Genomic DNA, 20,234 nt, shown 5'->3' on the forward strand with positions numbered 1-20,234 from the left:
CTATTTGTTATTTATTTACTGTGACTTTTGTTTTTCTGACTTCCTAAACATCATCCTCAAATGTTATAGTTTGATTTATTTTGACCTCAGAATTGCAAATTTTAGATGTGAGTGTGATGTAATTTGCAGCAATTTGTAATGTGTACCTTTTTAATGTAGAATGATTAAGTGTCTGACTAATGTCTGTGAATGCTCTTTCATGGAAAATTATGTTATTATGGCCATTTTTTATTCACCTCTGATTTAAGCATATTCTACACCTCTCATCTTGCAGTATAAAATTGAAAAACCCTCCCTGATGGCTCAAACATTGAACCTGTCCGTCTGGCACAATGATACATTTGGCCGCAACAGTTTTCTAGGTGAAGTGGAAATAGAGTTAAAGAATTGGGATTGGAGCAACAAGAAGATGGATTGGCATGACCTGAAACCAAGGGTAATTAACAGTGTAAATTAAAGAGGAAAAGACTGCGACTCTGATCTTATCTGCTGGGAAGGGAGCATGAATTTTGGGCTGCTCCGTAATGACATGGGTTATAGTATTGCTGATGTAATTTTCTCTTTTCTCCTTTAGTTATCATAGCAAGTGTACCCACAGCAAACCTTTATAAACACAATAATTGTTGGAAATTTGAACTGTTAACTCCATGCTAAATTTCTCAGCTTGAAAGTCAGACTCTGAAGAGAATAGAAAGGAAGGCTGAACATTTCAGGTATATATTCATCATCAGTAATGAAAACTGAAATAAGCAAACATTTCAATAGGACTCAGGAGAGAAAAAAAGTCAGAGCGAAGATGCAACATAGTCTAGAAAATGGAAAAACTAGAAGTAATCCAGAAGATCAACTCAATGAGACATCACACCTGAAGTGAAAGAACAGTAGAATACTATATTACGTTGTAAGTAGAATGATCAGGCCAGAGCACTAAAATACTGTGCATGAAGGATCGCTTTGGAAGTATTAAGAGCAGATTTGAAGGCCTAAAATATAGTTGTCACACTGTGGGCAGATTGATAGTGTTTTATAATAAAGTGTGAAGCTGGATGAACACAGCAGGCCAAGCAGCATCTCAGGAGCACAAAAGCTGACGTTTCGGGCCTAGACCCTTCATCAGAGAGGGGGATGGGGTGAGTGTTCTGGAATAAACAGGGAGAGAGGGGGAAGCGGACCGAAGATGGAGAGTAAAGAAGATTGGTGGAGAGAGTTTAGGTGGGGAGGTAGGGAGGGGATAGGTCAGTCCAAGGAAGACGGACAGGTCAAGGCGGTGGGATGAGGTTAGTAGGTAGGAAATGGAGGTGCGGCTTGGGGTGGGAGGAAGGGATGGGTGAGAGGAATAACAACAGGTTAGGGAGTCAGAGACAGGCTGGGCTGGTTTTGGGATGCAGTGGGGGGAGGGGACGAACTGGGCTGGTCTTCCCTGGACTAACCTATCCCCTCCCTACCTCCCCACCTATACTCTCCTCTCCACCTATCTTCTTTTTCTCTCCACCTTCGGTCCGCCTCCCCCTCTCTTCCTATTTATTCCAGAACCCTCACCCCATCCCCATCTCTGATGAAGGGTCTAGGCCCGAAACATCAGCTTTTGTGCTCCTGAGATGCTGCTTGGCCTGCTGTGTTCATCCAGCTTCACAATTTATTATCTTGGATTCTCCAGCATCTGCAGTTCCCATTATCTTTGATAGTGTTTTACAATTGCTTATCTGACATGCATTTGGTTTTCACCAATGGAGAAGAAGCCACATTCGAGTTGAGAGTGCTATTCGTTATATTAAGTGAAATATAAGAAAATTGCCATTTTAATTGGAAGAGACTTAAACAATAATGTGGGACAAGGCAATAGTCAGCTATTACGTTGTGCAGTCAGGATGAGAAAAGGCCATAATTTCAATATGCGTTTGATCCATTTTTACTAGATGCTGATATTCTTGCTTCCATCTTTCATTTCCTGCATCCGTTACCTACTGCTTTGAAGGGGAGAAGAACAGACAGTTGATGAACCTCTGTCTAAAAGATTCTGCTCCTGTTTCCAGTTCCTGAAATGCTGACCAAAAATCCTATGGAGGCCCCACCCCACTTATTATCTAATATTTACATTTCATTCAGCCGAACTTTCATGTCTTTCCAGAATTATGTAGTAATATGCTCTTGAAGAGTTGCAAGGATTTGGTCCTTCCTATCATGTTCAGAATAACTTTGACAAACTGGTCACTTTCCTTGAGAAAATTAAATTTCAGTTTATTCAATATCAATCTCTGCTTTTAAAAAATTCAAGTGATAACTTCAGCTGAAACTATCTCTCCATCTGTAGGATATTGATGCTATTTACATTAGAGATCTGATTAGCCTCTAAGTCTGTACCTCCCCAGTGAATGCAAAACCAATGCACAAAGCTTTTTTCTGTAGTTGGTGTATTTAGGCTGTTAGTTATCCACATGCCGCCTCCATACCTTCTCTAGGACAAAGTTGTTGCTTATGATGGATTCAAAGGGATACACCCCACCTGACTGATGCTTTGTACATACAATTACCTTGACTTTCTACTGAATAGTCTGGCCAATACAACCTAGGACAAATGAAAAAAAAATACCGCAGAAAAATACACTAGAAATCTGAAATAACAAGAAAATGCTGGAGAAACTCTGCAGGTCTTATGACTGCAGTCCAATATGAGTTTTGTTGACAACCCTGAACTCTATTTGCTTCAGTTGTAGAAAATGTTTTGAGGTCTTCCCTAAAGATTTCAACTTTGTGGTCAATCTCAAGCTTTTCTTTGCCCATGACCATGAAGATAGACACATTAAATATATCCCTTCCCTATGCATTTGCTGCAATTACATGAAAGGGCAAATAGGATTAGGGGAAACAAAGGTCTAAAAGCGGACAAGATATGACATGATTGGTAATAAGAACATTATTGTGGATGCTCAAAGATGACTTAGAAAAGATGAGCACAATTAGAGCCTTGATATTTTTGAGACAAGGAAAGGAAAGACATCATCAAAATGGGTAGATATGGTCAACAGCAGTGTAGTTGGAGAAGGCCAGAAATTGAAAAGTCAATGGTACCATATGAAAGTGAAGGCTGGCTGAAAATTAATATTACTGTTCAGCAAATTCTTAAGATCCAAGTATGAGAAGGAGCCTATACGTTGTTCAAGGATGACTGAAAGAAACTTAGGAGAGGGCTTGATTGCATTAGGGCAGAGCATGACACCTTTTTGGTAAACTGTATTTGCATTTATTATTAGTTTTAATGAATTACATACCTGTACATTTAAAAATAACTTTTGATATATCATGGCAAAATATTACCAACAAAATGTAGATTAAATGATGTTTCTTGGTCATGACCGTTGCAGACAATTTCAGTTGACAGAACGGGTGATAGAGGCAGCTTAAAAGTGGCTTTCCGATACATTCCTCATGGATACAAAGGTATTTTCTCCTTTATTTTCTTTGTAATAAGTTTTAGTTTTTCACATTTTATCAACATAGTAATTGATGATTCTGCACACAGGAAGAAAAACAGGAGAAGTTCAAATTTGGGTGAAAGAAGCCACTAATTTACCCCAGATTAGGCCAAGTCGTTTGGATCCATTTGTTAAATGGTAAAAAGATTACTTTATTAATATGCTTATTGAACTTGATGTGTATTTCCATAGATCTCAGCTGATGTTACTATTGAACACAGGTTACATCTCAGACTGAAATCCAGCTTAACCATAATATTTTTTATTATTCATTGCTGTGGTCTTTTGCCGAAACGCAAACATACAATGCAAAGGCTTGATTTTAACAGTAAACAAGTTAATTATACAAAAAAAAATAAAACTGAATAAACCAAATTAGTTACATTTCAGACAACTTGAAATATTTTGGAATAAGTGATAAAATACAACCTCATCTACTTCTCCCACATCATCACTTCTCGGTACTCAAATACCAAAGAGTTCCTTTCTCTATCATATCTGTGGGTTTGGCTGAACAGTTTCTTCAAATTCCCATTAGAGTGTCTGATAACCTTTTTCTTGATGATTCTCTCACTGTGTTCTCCTTTATGCCTCCCTTTTGCCTGCCTCCTCCTTGCCTTCCTTTTCCCTCCCTCCCTCCCTTTCAAACTCCAAAATAAATGATACTGAAACAATTCTAAATTGTAAGCCTTCAGTCACATCTTCCCCCAGAGAAGAATGGAAATGTATTTTTTACGAGGCAGTTTATTACCCCAACTAAAAATGATCTTAACTACATTTGTATAACATTAACAGCAGTAACATATTGAAATTAAACATACAACAAATGTACAGCAACTGTTATTTAACATAAATGCATGGGGAGTACAGCATGCCATGTCCTTCACATCTGTTCTCGATAAAGAGACTGCTATAGTCCTTGCTTTTCCAGGTACATGAATAATTTTCAAATTATTGGTTGGATAGTTAATCTCCACCAAAACAATCTAAGTTATTGTCTTAAAATGTTTCCAAGAAAATCAATTTATCATGAATTGTATAATTGATAGTTTCTTCTACATTGTTAGTGATTTAAGTTTCAAAATGAAATAGAACTAATACAAAAATTGCTGTCTCCTTCTCAATTGTTGAACATTTTTGTTGACAGGCAATGAATTTCTTAGAAAAATAACTGACAGGTTATTCAATTCCCATCTGTTTTTGCAGTGAAATAGTCCCATGCTGATGTCACTGTCACCAGCATCAGCAGATGGTTTGAGTTGCTTCTCCTAATTTGGCCAACTAAAATTGTTGCAGTTGCCAGAACAGATTTCTAGTATTCAAAGGCATTTTGACATTCATGCATCCATTCTAATTTTCTGCCTAAATTTGTTGAAGGAGCAAGGACATTGTGAAGTTAAGAACAAACTTGTGATAAAATCTACTCAGTCCGACATCTCTCAAAACTTCACATTTTGTTCTAAGCGTAGGAATGTCCAAAATAGCCTTTGTGTTCACTTCCTACTTACCTTGCCTGACAGCCCAATAAGTCACTTTTCCATAGGCAAATTCACTTTCAGCCACGTATCTAATCAATTTGGCTTTTTATAGCTGATCGAACTGTTCAGTTGTGTGATGTAAATATTCTTCAACTTTCAACTAAAAAAGGTGTTGATGTAAGCCATGCAATTACATAGTCCTTCAATTAATTTTTTGGTTGATCACTGGAATGATGCTGCTGCATTTTACATCTCAAATGGCGTGACTGCATTGATAAAATCTCTCCTGGAGTTGCAACACAAAACTATATTTCTGTAATTTAGTCAGCAACAGAACATAAAATTCTTGTTAGCAACTTGATTATGGTGACAAATCACAGACTTTCAATTTTTTCAATGCAGTCGTCAATCTCAGGAAGAGGATGTAAGTCAGTTTTTGTTACCACTTTGATTTATTGACAATACAAAATAGAAAACTATCTGGTTTCAAATCATTGAGATTAGTGAGCTTCAATGACCACGAGTCATTTCAATAATGTCATTGTCCATCATGAGGTTAATCTCACTTGAGCTGATCTCTCTGGATTGAGTTTATATGGATGTTTTATAGAACATCAAACAGTACAGCACAGGAATGGGCCCTTTGGCTTATGATGTTCCGAGTGTGGCGCAAAATTAAACTAATCCCTTCTGTCTGTCCTTGGTCCATATCCTTCCATTACTTACTTATTCATGAGCTTTTGTAAAAGTCCCTTAAACATCCCTATAATAACTGCCTCCACCAGACTTCTAGCACTCACATCACCTTTGAACTCTTCCCTCTTCCCCCTCCTCCACCAAAAAAAAATTGCATGCCCCCTAGTATTAGACATTTGAACTCTGGGAAGATGATTCTGACTGTCAACCCTATCTATGCCTCTTGCAATTTTATAGATTTTATCATGTATCCTCTTAGTGTCCACCGCTTCAGAGGAAGACAAAAATTGAGTTTTTCTAGCCTCTCTTTTATAGGTTATAGCCTCTAATCCAGGCACTATTTGGGAAGCTTCTTCTGTACCCTCTCCAAAGTCTCCATGTCCATCCTGTAATGTGGTGACGAGAATTGAATGCAATACTCTTAAGTGTGACTTAACCAAAGTCTTACAAAGCTGCAGTGTGACATCCTGACTCTTGTAATCAATTCCCCAACCAATAAAGGCAAGCTTGCCACGTGCCTCCTTTCCTCACCCTAACTACTTGCATGGCCATTTTCGGGGATTTACGGACTTGAACCCCAAGATCGCTCTGTACATCATAGGTAATGCATCCCCTTCATTAACACCATAAACAGACAAAACTGTTTCTGGCCTGTCCAAACAAATAATTTATGATTCTGAAATAGGCTTTTTAAGTCACTTTGTTAGTTTTTTTTGGAAGATAAGACGTGATGCTACCTACCCATTGTTTTAAGTGTCTCCATGTTATTCTGTCTGCTTGTAAGTCATTTTTGATTTTTAATTTCTGATTCACTCCCCAACTGCTCTGATATTTCTATTTCACTCCCTACTTCTTTCACTACTGTAAATAAGCTCATTCTCCTAATACTCATCCCAGTCATTATGCCTCTTTCACATTTTAACGTAACACATTTGCTGATTTGTTTATCCAGTCTGAAGTACTCAATACATGGTTTACATCATTGGATTTCTTTTTGGCCAAGGTCAAATGAGTCTTGTTTTTACTGGTTTCCCAGAAACAGATAACAATACTTGTATCTTTTCCAGCAATGAAATTTTGAACATCGTCCTTTTTATCTCCCCTAGTTTTCTTTGTTTGTTGAGCACCCTTCAAATGCATTGTAGCCAGCTGCGCATGCCTTGGTCCAATTTTTTCTGAAATTAGAATCATGAGCTGGAAGCATTGTCCCTGAGTTTTGGTTTATCATATTTTTTCATTCACTGTTTTAAGTAATTCCCTCACCAGAATCTGTATGTTAGTTCAAAGGAACTAAATCCTGTAGGGACATTGAGTGCCCTCAATTGCAAACAGTAACAAATGAATCTCTTATCCTAGTTATTACAACATTTTTGATGATCAGCTGTCATCATGGTCTTCAAAGTTTGATGCCATTTTTCTAGTCTACCTCAAGACTGTGGGCCCTAAGCAGAAAATATACTTTGTTTTTTTTCCCAAGCTAGTTGTCATTTCTTTGAAGGTGGAGATAGCAACAACTGCAGATGCTGGAGTCACAGTCAGTACAGTTTAGAGCTGGAGGAACACAGCAGGTCAGGCAGCATCGGAAGAACAGGAAAGTTGACATTTCAGATTTTACACTCCTCATCAGGACACCTCATTTCTTTGAAAATTTGCAACGGGAATCACATTAGAAGTTCAAATGTTATTCTCTTGGGTAGATAATGTGTTGTAAATTTATTAATCTAACTTCCCCCTTCTACTTGTGCAGCAATTTTTCCTAAAGTGACTATTTCAGGAAACCGTTTGGAAATATCCATTGTCATTAAAAGATACTGATTACCATTCCTTGTTTTAGGTTGGGATTCCACACAATCTATTAAAACTCCAGCAAAAGGCCAGTCAATAGTATTGGAACTAAAGTGCCGTTTATTTGACGGTTGAGTGTTCCAAGCTGCCTGACATATACGGCATGTCTGGCAAAATTTGACCAGAGCTTTATGTAATTCTGGCCAATAAAAATGTTTAATATTTTAGTTTGTTTTCCTAGTATTTAATTGACCGGTCATTGGAATTTTGTGTACAACTCAAAATTTTCGCTATAGTGCTCAAATGGAACTACCACCTGAAGAACCGCTGCTCGTTACTTAGTGACTCTGACTTTGAAGTGGTCTCCATTTCCTCTTGAGGAAATTTGTCTTATTTGTCTTTCAAATAAGAACGTTCCGGTTTTGATTTATTTTTTTCAATTTCTGAATAGGCTGTTTGGTCTAACTCTCAAAATTCTAAATCTGTTTGTTGCATTTCCATTACAGAAGATGGCCTAAACACATCAGCTTCATTTTCATTACGTTATCCTTTTTACCTCATCCTTGTTTAGTAAATTTTTCAAACATTTTATCCAATGACTAAATTTCTAAGTTTCTGTTAGGGAGCAATCCAAGCTGTCTCTCTTATAATATTTCAGTTTCCTTTAACTCCAGCTGTTGTTCCTCCACCCTTTTGTGAGGCTAATGTTCTTAAACCTTCAAGGGTTCCAAAACCGGTATTAGTTTCACTACACTTGCTACAAAGTTTTCCTCTATCAAGTCTGTTTTTAATCTAATTCTGTATATTGAGACTGGTTTCTAACCTCTATACTTGTGTCCAATTAATATTTTCTCCTTCATTAACCTCTCTGGTATCATCAGCCAGCATCAGTTACTGATTTTGTCCAGTTTCTCAATATCTTTGCTGATTTACCTCAATTTGAAGATCTTTGAGAAAATATCCAGAACCTCAAGCCATTTGATTTTCCTTGTCAGCATTAGAAAAAGAATTTTGATGACTGTCCTGAGCCATTTCTGTCTTCTCAGTACATTCAAAGGAAACACAATCTTTTTGTCCATTCTAACACTTCTTTTCCTCATGGTCCATTTCTGAAGATTAATTGGATATTCCTACTTCTACCAGTTAATGTGTCTCCCATTTAGCTTCCAGCAGTTGGCTTCTGTATGTCCATCCTTTTCATAAAGCATTTTCATTTTTATATCACTTTTTAAATTCTAGTTTTTGACCTCCCTTTCTTTTAGTGTCTTTTTGTCTGTTCTCTTAAAGCCGTAAGCTCTTCCTTCTGCAGATTTCCTATTCCTGCAGTTGCCCTCTGGATTTTCATATGATCATCTCTCCATTGTAATTGTCTGCCTAAGATATCATAGCTGCCAGAATTGCTGATTCTCTGATCTGGATTACTCAAGACTCATCCAAGTTGTTTTTTCAAGTGTGCAGGAATGCTATTTCTGAACTTTTCCATGATCACAATTTCAATGCATTCCACAATTTTTCTCCTGCTTTTGTTTTGTAAACAACTGATCTTGCAGCATTTATTTCTCCCATGTAAGTTTTCCAAATGTCTGTTTAGGTTCCTTTCTTGTTACCTAAGATTTAAACTGAGAAGCTTCAGACACAAGCTCACAAACATTGACTTATCTTTTTGGCCATTTCATACTCTGCAGACCATTCTTCTGCCAAACCAATGTGCATTGTCAGAGCTGATCTGTCAAAATGCTCTAACATTAAGTATCAAATGTCTTGTGGCTGCTTCATTTGCCCAAGCTACCTTTGACAAATAAGATGAAATATGCTTTGATTCCATGAACATTAAATTTAGGCGGTCAATATAAACTGTTTGTTACATCAAATCCCTCGTTAGGATCAGTATTATCCTTCTGAACCATTACCTCCTTGTTCCTCCTTTACTGTAGATTTTTTTCTTTGGAAAGCTCATGCTATCTAAGTTTCCTATCTCTCTGGAATTCAAATAAAAGCCAAATATTACAGATGCTGAAAATTTGAAACAAATTCAGATAATGCTGGATTTGGCAGGCCTGGCAGCATCTGAGAGAGAGAAACAAAGTAAATGCTTTGAGCTTAACTCTGTTCCTCTCCACAAAGACGCTGCCAGATCTAGTGAGTTTCTTCAGTAATTTCTGTTTCTGTTTTCAAGTTTAAGGCTTTTAAAATTTCATTAGCTTTTCCAATGTTCCCTCTTTATCTTTTCCTCTCTTTTCATGTCAAGCTTTCTTACCTATGAGTCCCTTTTACATTATTCTTTTTTTTTTCTCTCCCATAACTCCAGACTTTTTATTTCCAACCCTTTTTAAGGAATTAATGGTCCAAATTGCAGTTTTGTTGGTGTTGGGCAGACCTTACCCTCACATCCCCTCAGCTGATGAATCACAACTCCTCCATGCCAAACAGCACTTGGAGAAAGCATGAAGGAGACAATGGGCACAAAACGTACTCTGGGAACTTTAACAGCTATCATCAAGAGTGGCTTCGCAGCTTCATTATTTATTGAGCTGGTCCAGTCCTAAGAATATAGCAGCTAACTGGGTTCACTGTGGGTGGTGAAGGAACCAACAAGAGTGGAAAACATACTTGACGGTATCCTTACCGATCTGCCTGTTGCAGATGCATCAGTTGATGACAGAATGTCCACTGCACAGTTCTTGTGCAGACCAAGTACTGACTCCACGTTGAGGATAATCCCCAGGGATGTGGTACTACCACTGTATTAAATAGGATAGATTTTGAAGTATATAACAAATAAAAAGGCGCTGTGGGCCAACAGAAGTAGAAGAATTGTAGCCAAACACTATCTACAGTCTCATAGCCCCACTCTACCATAACATCAGGATAGGATCAACCTTTGTTCAATGGAGAGTGCAAAAGGGTATCCCAAGAGCAGCACCAGACACACCTAAAAGTGAGACGTCAACTTGGTGTAGCTAGAACGCAGAGCTACCTATATGCCAAACAATTTATAAAGCAAGTGATGGACAAAGTTAAATGATTCTGCAACCAACAGATCAGATCAAAGCTCTGCAGTCTTGGTACGTTTAGTCACTGGAGGAAGATGCTCCTGAAATATCCCTATACTTAATGATTGACCTAGTATATCAGTCTGAAAGTTAAGGCTTAAGTAATAGTAACAACTTTTTATCCAGAAGTGTCAAGTTGATGATCCATCTTGGCCTCACCTGGATGCAACCAGCATTATAGGTGCTAGTCTTTAGCCAATTCAATTCACTCTGTGATATCAAGAAACAGCTGAAAGCACTGGCTATTGCAAAACCTATGGGCCGTGACGATATTCTGACAATAGCACTGAAAATTTGTGCTTCAAAGCTGTACCAATCCCGCTTCAACCCTGGCACCTACCAGCAGTGTGCAGTATTGCCCGGGTTTGACCCATAGACGCCAGTTTCTAAAGGCCAGACAAGGACAAGCAATGAATGTTGACCCAGCCAATGATGCCCACAACCTGCAGATAATTGATTTTCTTTTTTATTCAATCTGGCCAACATTTCCTTATTAGTCCACTTGATCATCTGTAAAATAAGGGAAGGAATCATCAACAGTGTTATCAAGTAGCATGTGCATAGTAATAACCTGATGCACACAACTCCTGACCTTATTTCAGCCTAGGTTAAAAAATGGACAAAAATGAACTCCAGAGGTGAGGTGAGATTGTTTGCAATTTCCATCAGGTTATACTTTGCTGAGTGTTGTATCAAAAAGCCTGTGCAAAACTGGACTCAGTGGGATTTGGGAGGAAACTTTCCACTGGTTAGGTCATACCTGGCCAAATAGAAGATGGTTATGTTTGCTAGAAGCCAGTCATTTCAGTTCTAAGAGCATTTCTTCAGAAATTGATCGGGGAGTGTCCTAGGCCCAACCATCTTCAGGTGCTTTGTCAATGATCTTCCCTCCAATGTAAGGTCAGAGGTGGGGGTGTTTGCTGATGGTTGCATAATATTAAAGACCATTTACAACTCAGGTATTAAAGCAACAAGTGTTCAAATACAGCAACACATGCTGAGTGACGGCAAGAGCTGCAGCTGTTTGAGTCAGAGTCGATACAGTCTGGAGCTGGAGGAGCACTAAGTAGGAAAGTCGGCATTGCGGGTCGGGACCTTTCACTTCTGAAGAAGACATACTGAGTTTCTCCAGCACTTTTATTTTAAATCAGATTACCAGCACCAACAATGTTTTGATTTTGTTTTTCACTGACTGTCCTGACTTGGAAGTATATTGTCTTTCCGTTATGGTGTCACTGTTCCTTTACTGTTGCTGAATCAAAATCCTGGAACCTCCACCCTATCAGCACTCTGGTTCTACCTATGTAAGATGGACTGTGGCAGTTCATTACCAATTTCTCAAGGTCAAGTAAGGATATGCAATAAGTACCAACCCACAAGTGACATTCACATTCTCTGAAAGAATATAAATAAAAAGAGCCTCAGCCCATTACCACACCAGCCTTTGGCTCAATTCTCACACCACTTTAGCCTTTTAAGATTGGAGTTTGGAATTGGCAGCATGTAAATCATCAGTATCCCAAAGTAATTTGAATGCAGCGACACAGAAAATCTGTGCATCTACACAGGATGCATCTTCTGCTTTTAGCTTGTTTTATGAACACCCACACACACTTTGCATTTACTTGGAAGCTGTCATTTTCTGAATGACTTGCAATTGTTTTAAGTGCACAAGGTTTTCAGTGCCCAGTTACAGGTTTCCTGTGTCTGCGACTTGTATTGTTTTTAATGGAGAGGAGGAGGCAGACAGGTTGTCAAGGTGGGGAAAGTCCAATTTTCAAGGGGTTGATGTCTCGTTGTACAACACCATGGTACATCAACATCATAGCTGTAACATGTACCAACAGTTTTCATGGCAAGCACACTGCATTTGCTTCAAGCAAATGCCAGTTTGAAAGTCAAAGACGAGTGGTTCTTGGTAGGGTCAGTTGGGGTTACACCACAGTCAGTCAAAAAACCCTTATCTGATTATACTACAGCAGGTTGGCCACAGTCAGCTAGGTGCTTAGTACTTTGAGTCCAGGGATCTGTGCCCTTGTAGCCTGTTCATTGAGCCACGATCAGTTCTGCAATCAAGACCAACTAGGCCAAAAATTACAAGTAGGATCAGACTGAGGTCTGGTCCAGTTTTCCTGCAATGCAATAAAGTGAAGGATTGAGACTGATGGACATGGATGGAACAACGGCTATTGGTGATGCAGGTGCAGAAACCGGAGAAGTTGAGGTCTCCCAAAGCATGAGTAGGAAATACAGAGGACAAGAAGGGTTAGCAGTTTGGCAAGATGATACTGATGAAAGTAGTAGTTGAGTGAACAGGATATGTCCAACAGGGAGATAGTAGTCCATCAACCTAGATGAGATGTGTGTGCAGTGGCAGTCATAATGATGGAGTGTCTGTGTGAGTTTTAGGTAGCATCGAGGAGATTGGGCTGCCACCTCCAAATCCCTTTGCTGGAAATGGGGTGTGATCTTTCCTTTGTGTTGTATTTGAGAATAATTGTGGAGCACTGTAACGAGAGAGGCAGTTTCTGGCTTGCAGCACCTGAAGGAGTGTGCAGCTGGGCTTTAAATGTGATGTCTGTGTAGTGAATGTAACAAGGTCCTAGTAATGGCTAGAACTTCCTTGGCAAATGCAATGCAATTTCATCAGAGATGTAAAGAGCCGCCTTGTCTAATTAATCAGTTGTAAAGCAGAAGATTACATGAGAATAGGTACTCTAAGCCATGGGGATCCGGGTGCGATGAGTGACACTTCTTAAAATGCTTGTACTGAAATAGGGAAAGTTCTGCCCGGTTTGCGTTGTCTGCTCAGAACAGTGATCAGTTTCTGACTTCCCCATGACATGATCCATGCTATGATTGTGACAGAGTCTTCAGTCTTATAACCTACACATTTGAATTTTCTATCTGCTACATCTACCTAAAATTCTTTCTAAACCTGCCATTCTAGCCACATGTTACATGATTTGTCGGATGTTGTTTTCCTATCCCAGTCTTTTTCGCACATACTTCGTGATATTATAGTTTGAATGCAAAGGCAGGTTGATTAAACATTCTCAGGTCTGTACAAGATCCTGTAGTGATTGAAAACTGAATTAATAAATTTGCAAGATAACAAAGTGTGAAGCTGGATGAACACAGCAGGCCAAGCAGCATCTCAGGAGCACAAAAGCTGACATTTTGGGCCCAGACCCTTCATCAGACCCTCTCTGATGAAGGGTCTAGGCCCGAAAAGTCAGCTTTTGTGCTCTTGAGATGCTGCTTGGCCTGCTGTGTTCATCCACCTTCACACTTTGTTATCTTGGATTCTCCAGCATCTGCAGTTCCCATCATCTCTGATCACATTAATAAATTTGCATATCAGTTATGCAATGCAGGCATAATTTGCCAACAAGAGGACTGTCAACTGAAACAAAGTATAGCATCCTGTTATGTTGTAGAACTTATTTTCAGCAACATTTGTGAATAATCGAAAATATGAATAACCCTGTTTCCACTACAGGAATGTTCTAAATGTGCCTAGTTCTCCAATTTTTGGCTTAACATAAAAGTTAAAATAGTATATGTTTGACGATTTTCATCATTTAGCAGCAAAATCTTGCTTCTGAGTCATATGAGTAGGTACTTAACTGTTTAACGTAGTCATCCAATTGTAGAAGAAAGATCAAGTTTTTATTAGTGTTCTGGTGCATGCATGTGTCAAAAATCAAGACTTTTCTTCACGGTGAAGGTAGGTTTTGAGATCAGAGAAACTTTTGAGAGTACTATAATTATGTTTCTCTTTTTCCCTGCAAGCTTTATTCTTCCAGACACGAGCAGAAAAAGTCGTCAGAAGACTCGGGTTGTGAAGAACAGTAGAAATCCTGTATTCAATCACACCATGGTTTATGATGGTTTCAACACTGAAGATCTTAAGGATGCATGTGTTGAGCTTTCCGTCTGGGACCGTGACAAACTGATTAATCATTTTCTTGGAGGACTGAGAATTGGTCTTGGCACAGGTAACGGCCTCTGAAACATGGTGCTGAAATTAGTACAGATTTAAAATTCACTGTAGCCCACTGTAGCTGTTTGGTAACTACTGCTGATGTGAATTTCATACTTTTGACCAAGAGAACTTTTGAAATAGTTCTACAAGTCAGAAATTGCAGTTTGTAATTTCTTTTTAAACATTGACTGCTGTCTTAATGCAATCAAAATTAGATTGCAATCCTGTCAGGTGACTACACAATCTCCAATTTGAAATTGATTGTTCATTGGTATTGTACAATTAGCATAATATATCTAAGCCAGTTCAAACAGAACTTCACTGTGAGTCTTTTGTATAGAATAAAACTCTTTCATTTGTCCCCATGACAGCAGTGGTTTTGACCCTTAAAGGACCTGTTTCTCAATTTTTAATCCCAACCTGTGCAAATACATTTGCTTAGTTTACCTGATGGTGACCCTTTTTAACCTAGAGAATTCATTGGGTGGCACGGTGGCACAGTGGTTAGAACTGCTGCCTCACAGTGCCAGGGACCCGGGTTCAATTCCACCCTCGGGCGACTGTCTGTGTGGAGTTTGCACATTCTCCCCGTGTCTGCGTGGGTTTCCTCTGGGTGCTCTGGTTTCCTCCCACAGTCCAAAGGTGTACAGGTTAGGTGGATTGGTCATGCTAAATTGCCTGCAGTGTTCAGGGATTTGTAAATTAGGGGGGGTATATGGGGGTGAGTTGGGGTGGACTTGTTGGGCCAAAGGGCATGTTTCCACACTGTAGAGATTCTATGATCTATGTATGTGACTTCAAGACAAGCAAAACTGTTGTGGAGGATTCAGTTGATTGTCCATATTTAATCTCTGGTACATATGAACGTACAAATGTATGATAAAGAAGTAGAAGTCTCTTGAGCCTGCTGTGTCTTTCAATAAATTTGTTTCCCATCTACATTTAGTAACATTTGAATCGCCTGCATAACCATAAACTATCCATCTCTTAAAAGTATTCAAAGAAGCTGTCTTCACTGCCTCCTGAGGCAATGCATTCTAAAGTCACACAGCCACAAAAAGAACAAAATACTCCTCCTCTCTATACTGAAAGGTTGAGTATAATTTTAAGTGTCCTTTAGTTCAGGACTGATCAGCAAGAGGAACCTTCTTTTTCATGTCCACCTTGACAAGACTATTTAGGATTGTTCACACTTTAATAAAATCACTGTTTACTCTTCTAAACCTCCCTGGAAAAAAGCCCACCTGTCCAAATTATTCTCGTAAAATAGCCCTTCTTTTCCGGTATCAATCTAGTGAACTTCTGAACCACCTCCAATGTTTTAAAGCCTTCCTCAAAATCAGGAGCTCTAAATTGCACGCAGTATTCAAGTGAGTGACTTACCTGCATGTGTGAAGCATAACATTCTTTTATGATCATTTTCTCTCATAATAAGTGATAGCATGCCATTTGTGACTCCTCAGATCCTGAAGAAATCTGTGCTCAAATGCAGAAAATCCAGTTATCCAGGTTTGGACACTCGGGTTGGAACGTAACGTTGCCTGGTGCTTGTATGACATTAATGACCCTCTTCAACAGAGAATCTAACCATTAACCCTGATGTGCAATTGATCACCATTACTGATTACCCCAATGTCAACATCCAGACAATTACAATTGACCAGAAACTGAACTGGACCAGCTATTTAAGTACTATGGTTACAAGAGTTGTTCAGCATCAGAAATACGGAATCCGGCAGAGAGTAACTCGCCTCTTGATTCCCCATAGGCTGTTCACCATGTACAAGGCACAAGTCAGAAATGTGATGGAATGTTCCCAACTTGCCTGGATGACCAACAGTGCCCAAGAAGCTTGACACCATCCAAAGCAGCCCACTTGACTGGTACCACATCCACAAACATTCTTTCTATCCACTGCCGACATTCAGTAGCAGCAGTGTGTAAATTTTACAAGATAGCAGCAGGAATTCACCAAGGCTGCTTAGACTGCACCTTGCAAGTCAACAACCACTTCCATCTGCAAGGACAGTGGCAGCAAATACATGGGAACACCACCACCTGCAAATTCCCATTCAAGCTACTCATCATCCTGACTTGGAAATATGTTAGTTTCTTCACTGTCACTGGATCAAAATCCCAAAACTCCCTCCCGGACAGCCTTGTGAGTGTACTCCGACCAAAGGGAAAGCAGTAGTTCGAAATGGCAGCTCATCATCTTAAGTGCGACTTAAAATAGGCAACATATTTTGTCCCGGATGATGCTGCCCATACCCCATGAACTATTTTTTTAAAATTAGTAGCCTTAGTTGCATGCTGGACTGGCACCAGAACACCTAAATTCATCTGTACCTCCTGATTCTGTAGTCATTCTCTGTTTGAGTAATACTGTTTTGTTTCTTTTTTCTACTAAACTAATCAACTTCATATTTCTTTCATACTTGTACTAAGGCTAATGATGTCTAAAGCCACATGACCCTTGTGGAACTGAAACTGAGCATTGGTGAAGAGGGTTTTGCTGAGTCATTGTTGTTTGAAAAGATGTGTGCAAGTACTTTACACATGTTATTTGCATTGGATGATGTTTGTGGAATTTGTTCCTTCTATTTAATTGACCATCACTATTCACAACTGGATGTGGCAGAGTGGCAGAACTTTGATCTGATCCTTTGGTTCTGGGATCATTGAATTTTGTATTTTAATTCTGTTTTTGGTTCCCTTTTCATGGGATGTGGGCAGGGCAAGGCCAGTATTTGAGATAACAAGGTATAGAGCTAGATGAACACAGCAGGCCAAGCAGCATCAGAGGAGCAGGAAAGCTGACGTTTCTGGTCTAGACCCTTACTCAATTTTCTGAAGAAGGGTCTAGACCCGAAACGTCAGCTTTCCTACTGTGTTTTTCCAGTTCTACACCTTGTTATCTCAGATTCTCCAGCATTGGCAGTTCCCACTATCTCTGAATTCTTTTCTGAATTGATTAATTTTAATTGTACAGAATGCCATGATGGGATTTGAATCCATCCTCCCAGGGTATTTGCCTTGGGAATTACTGATCCAGTGACATCTGTTAGCAGGTGATTGTGGCTAATTGATCAATTACTTGACTGGGTAGACATTCCATGTTGTTCAGTCTATTCAAAAGTTACCTCACCTTTCTCTTCTGCTCTTTGCTCAACATTTCAGTATGGCCCACTATTATAATTGCAATTTGCTCCCTCAAGTGGCATTTGCATCTGTTTATTTTGTGCAAAGTGCTTGATGTGCAGAACAATGGAAGTGTTCTACATCATCACCTCATGTACTTGTGACAGCAGTCATTTGTGTACATTTTTAGCGGTGTAATTAATACGATGCCTTTGTGAACAAAGTCTGAAACATTCTCTTTGACTATTCTTCTTACGTTACAGGTAAAAGTTATGGATTGACAGTAGACTGGATGGATTCTACAGAAGACGAAGTATCTGTATGGGATAGAATGATGACCCATCCAAATACTTGGGTTGAGGACTTGCTCCCTTTGAGAATGTTGATGCTCAGCAAAATGTCAGGAACCTAAACTGAACATTTAACAAAACCGGAAAAAGTTGTTTTATAAATTGGTATGCCAAAAAAAATGCCTGCACACTAGTTCTGATTGTCTGGAACAAAAGTTTTTTTTAAAAGTTTTGCTGTTGTGACCAATTCTTTGTTCTAGGCTGAGAAGCAAATAACATGGATTTACCTGAACAAAAATAAGTTTATTTAAAGTTTATTAAAGGACAAGCCAAAGCTATATGCTGCAATGTTTAAAAAGTATATATAATGTTAGAAATAATAATTCAGTTTGTAATGGACTTCAATGTTGAAGATTCAATTTAACTTTTTCAGTCAGATGCCACTATATTATATTGATGCTGTAATACATTAACTACATTAACATACATTACCAGTACACAATAATCACAGAAAATCTGTGCAGTGATTATTTTCTGTTGGAGCACTTAAACAATTGTCAAACTGACTAATGGAGATTTTAAGAAATATGTAATTAAAAAAATTGGGAATTAAAACGTTCTTCACAAGCTGTTGCACATATGTACTGCAGAATCAGTTACAAATATCTATGTGGTAATAAAGACAAAACTTCATGGAGTTGTTTAAATTGTGTCTTATATGGGGATTATTAGTCAAATGCCAACATTGCTTGTGGCTGGCACAGCGCATCCACTTTATCTATAACATGGAAATTTTCAACTGCAATTCTCATGCATAGAATGCAGAAAATTTCTCTCACTTTGATAAGTACAACTCTGACATTGCTCAAGAAATTCAACACCATCCAGGACATGACAGCCTGTTTGTTTGATTGACATCCTAAAAAACACCTTCAACATGCACTCACTCCACCAGCAATGACATCCTGCCACTCTGTGATGTACTGTGCCAAATGTAAAAAGATTCTAGGACAGCAACTTCCAAACCTGAGACTTCTACCATCTAAAAGGACAAAAGCAACAGATATGTGGAAATACTGCCACCTGCAAGTTCCCCCTCCAAGCCAAGCATCAGCCTGTCATGGGCTACATACCGTTCCTTCAATGTAGTTGGGTCAAAAATCCTGGCATTCCTGTAATCCCTCCCAAAGAGCGCTTGATTGATTGATTTGATTTATTGTCACGTGTACTGAAATACAGTGAAAAGCTTTGAGAGTTATAGGCAGGTCATAGTAAGCAAAGGATGTACAGATCAAAAAGATTTAGACAGTGGCATACAGGCTACATCACACAAGATCAGCATTATTTGAGGCTAGACAGTACATTCATCAGTTGGATAACGGCCAGGAAGAAGCTATTCCTGAACCTGCTGCTGCATGTCTTCAGGCTCCTGTGTCTTTTGCCTGATAGAAAAGGTTGTAGGAGATCATCGCTGGGGTGCGATGGGTGTTTGATGTTGGCAGCCTTTCAGTGCCAGTGCTAAGGTTAACTAAACCACGTGTTGCAATGCTTTCAAGATGACCACCCCTACCTACTGGGTAATTAGGGATGGGAAATAAATGCTGGCCAGAGCTGAAGAAGGATCGCTGGACTCAACGTTACCTCTGCTTTTTCTTCACAGATACTGTCAGACCTGCTGAATTTCAATAGCAATTTCTGTTTTTATTTTAGATCTTCAGGATCTGCAGTAACTTGTTTTGTTTAGACGAGATTATCTGAATTGAGACTGGGAAAGGGATAGTTGCATCAAAATGTGGGTGTCATTGTACGCCAGTTGCTAAAAGTACACATGCAAGTGTAGCAGACAGTAAAGGCAGCAAATAGTTTGCTGGCCTTCATAGTGAGACGATTCAAGTACAAGAACAGGGATATCTTGCTGCTATTATACAGGACCTGAAATGTCAGAGAGAGTAAGAACTGCAGGTGCTGGAGTCAGATATAACACAGTGTGGAACTGGAGGAATGCAGCAGGCCAGGCAGCATCAGAGGAGCAGGGAAAGTTGATGTTTGAGTTGGGACCCTTCTCCAGAAAGGCTCCAACCCAAAATGTCAACTTTCCTTTTCCTCTGATGCTGCCTGGCCTGCTGAGTTCCTCCAGCTCCACACTGTGTTATACCTGGAATGTTGTGTGCAGTTTTGGTTGTCTTATTTGAGAAAGGATGGTTTTTGAAATGGAGGAAGTGCAGCAAAGGTTTACCAGACTGATTCCTGGAATAGCAGGACTGATATGGGGAGATTTGAGTCAGTTAAGATTATATTCACTGCAGTTCAGAAGAATGATGGGGCTTCTA

At 39.2% G+C, this 20,234-nt stretch overlaps 1 protein-coding gene across 1 annotated transcript; it reads left to right on the forward strand.

Annotated features, from left to right (window-relative positions):
- Positions 1-84: 84 nt before the first annotated feature.
- LOC132209768 (synaptotagmin-like protein 2) lies at positions 85-18,597 on the forward strand. Its single transcript, XM_059646581.1, has 5 exons — positions 85-436; positions 3,363-3,438; positions 3,521-3,611; positions 14,281-14,486; positions 17,878-18,597. Exons 1-5 carry the CDS (start codon positions 299-301, stop codon positions 18,024-18,026), a joined length of 660 nt encoding a protein of 219 aa, XP_059502564.1. The 5' UTR covers positions 85-298; the 3' UTR covers positions 18,027-18,597.
- The last annotated feature ends 1,637 nt before the right edge of the window (positions 18,598-20,234 follow it).

The sequence above is a fragment of the Stegostoma tigrinum genome, chromosome 6 (assembly GCF_030684315.1).
Source record: "Stegostoma tigrinum isolate sSteTig4 chromosome 6, sSteTig4.hap1, whole genome shotgun sequence".
Lineage (NCBI taxonomy): Eukaryota > Metazoa > Chordata > Chondrichthyes > Orectolobiformes > Stegostomatidae > Stegostoma > Stegostoma tigrinum.

Excerpts from the sequence above, each read along its gene's own strand:
- LOC132209768 (XM_059646581.1), top strand. The coding sequence starts at position 299 with ATGGCTCAAACATTGAACCTGTCCGTCTGGCACAATGATACATTTGGC. Across the intron at positions 3,439-3,520 it reads CATTCCTCATGGATACAAAG|GAAGAAAAACAGGAGAAGTT; the intron begins GTATTTTCTCCT and ends TTCTGCACACAG. Across the intron at positions 3,612-14,280 it reads TTGGATCCATTTGTTAAATG|CTTTATTCTTCCAGACACGA; the intron begins GTAAAAAGATTA and ends TTTCCCTGCAAG.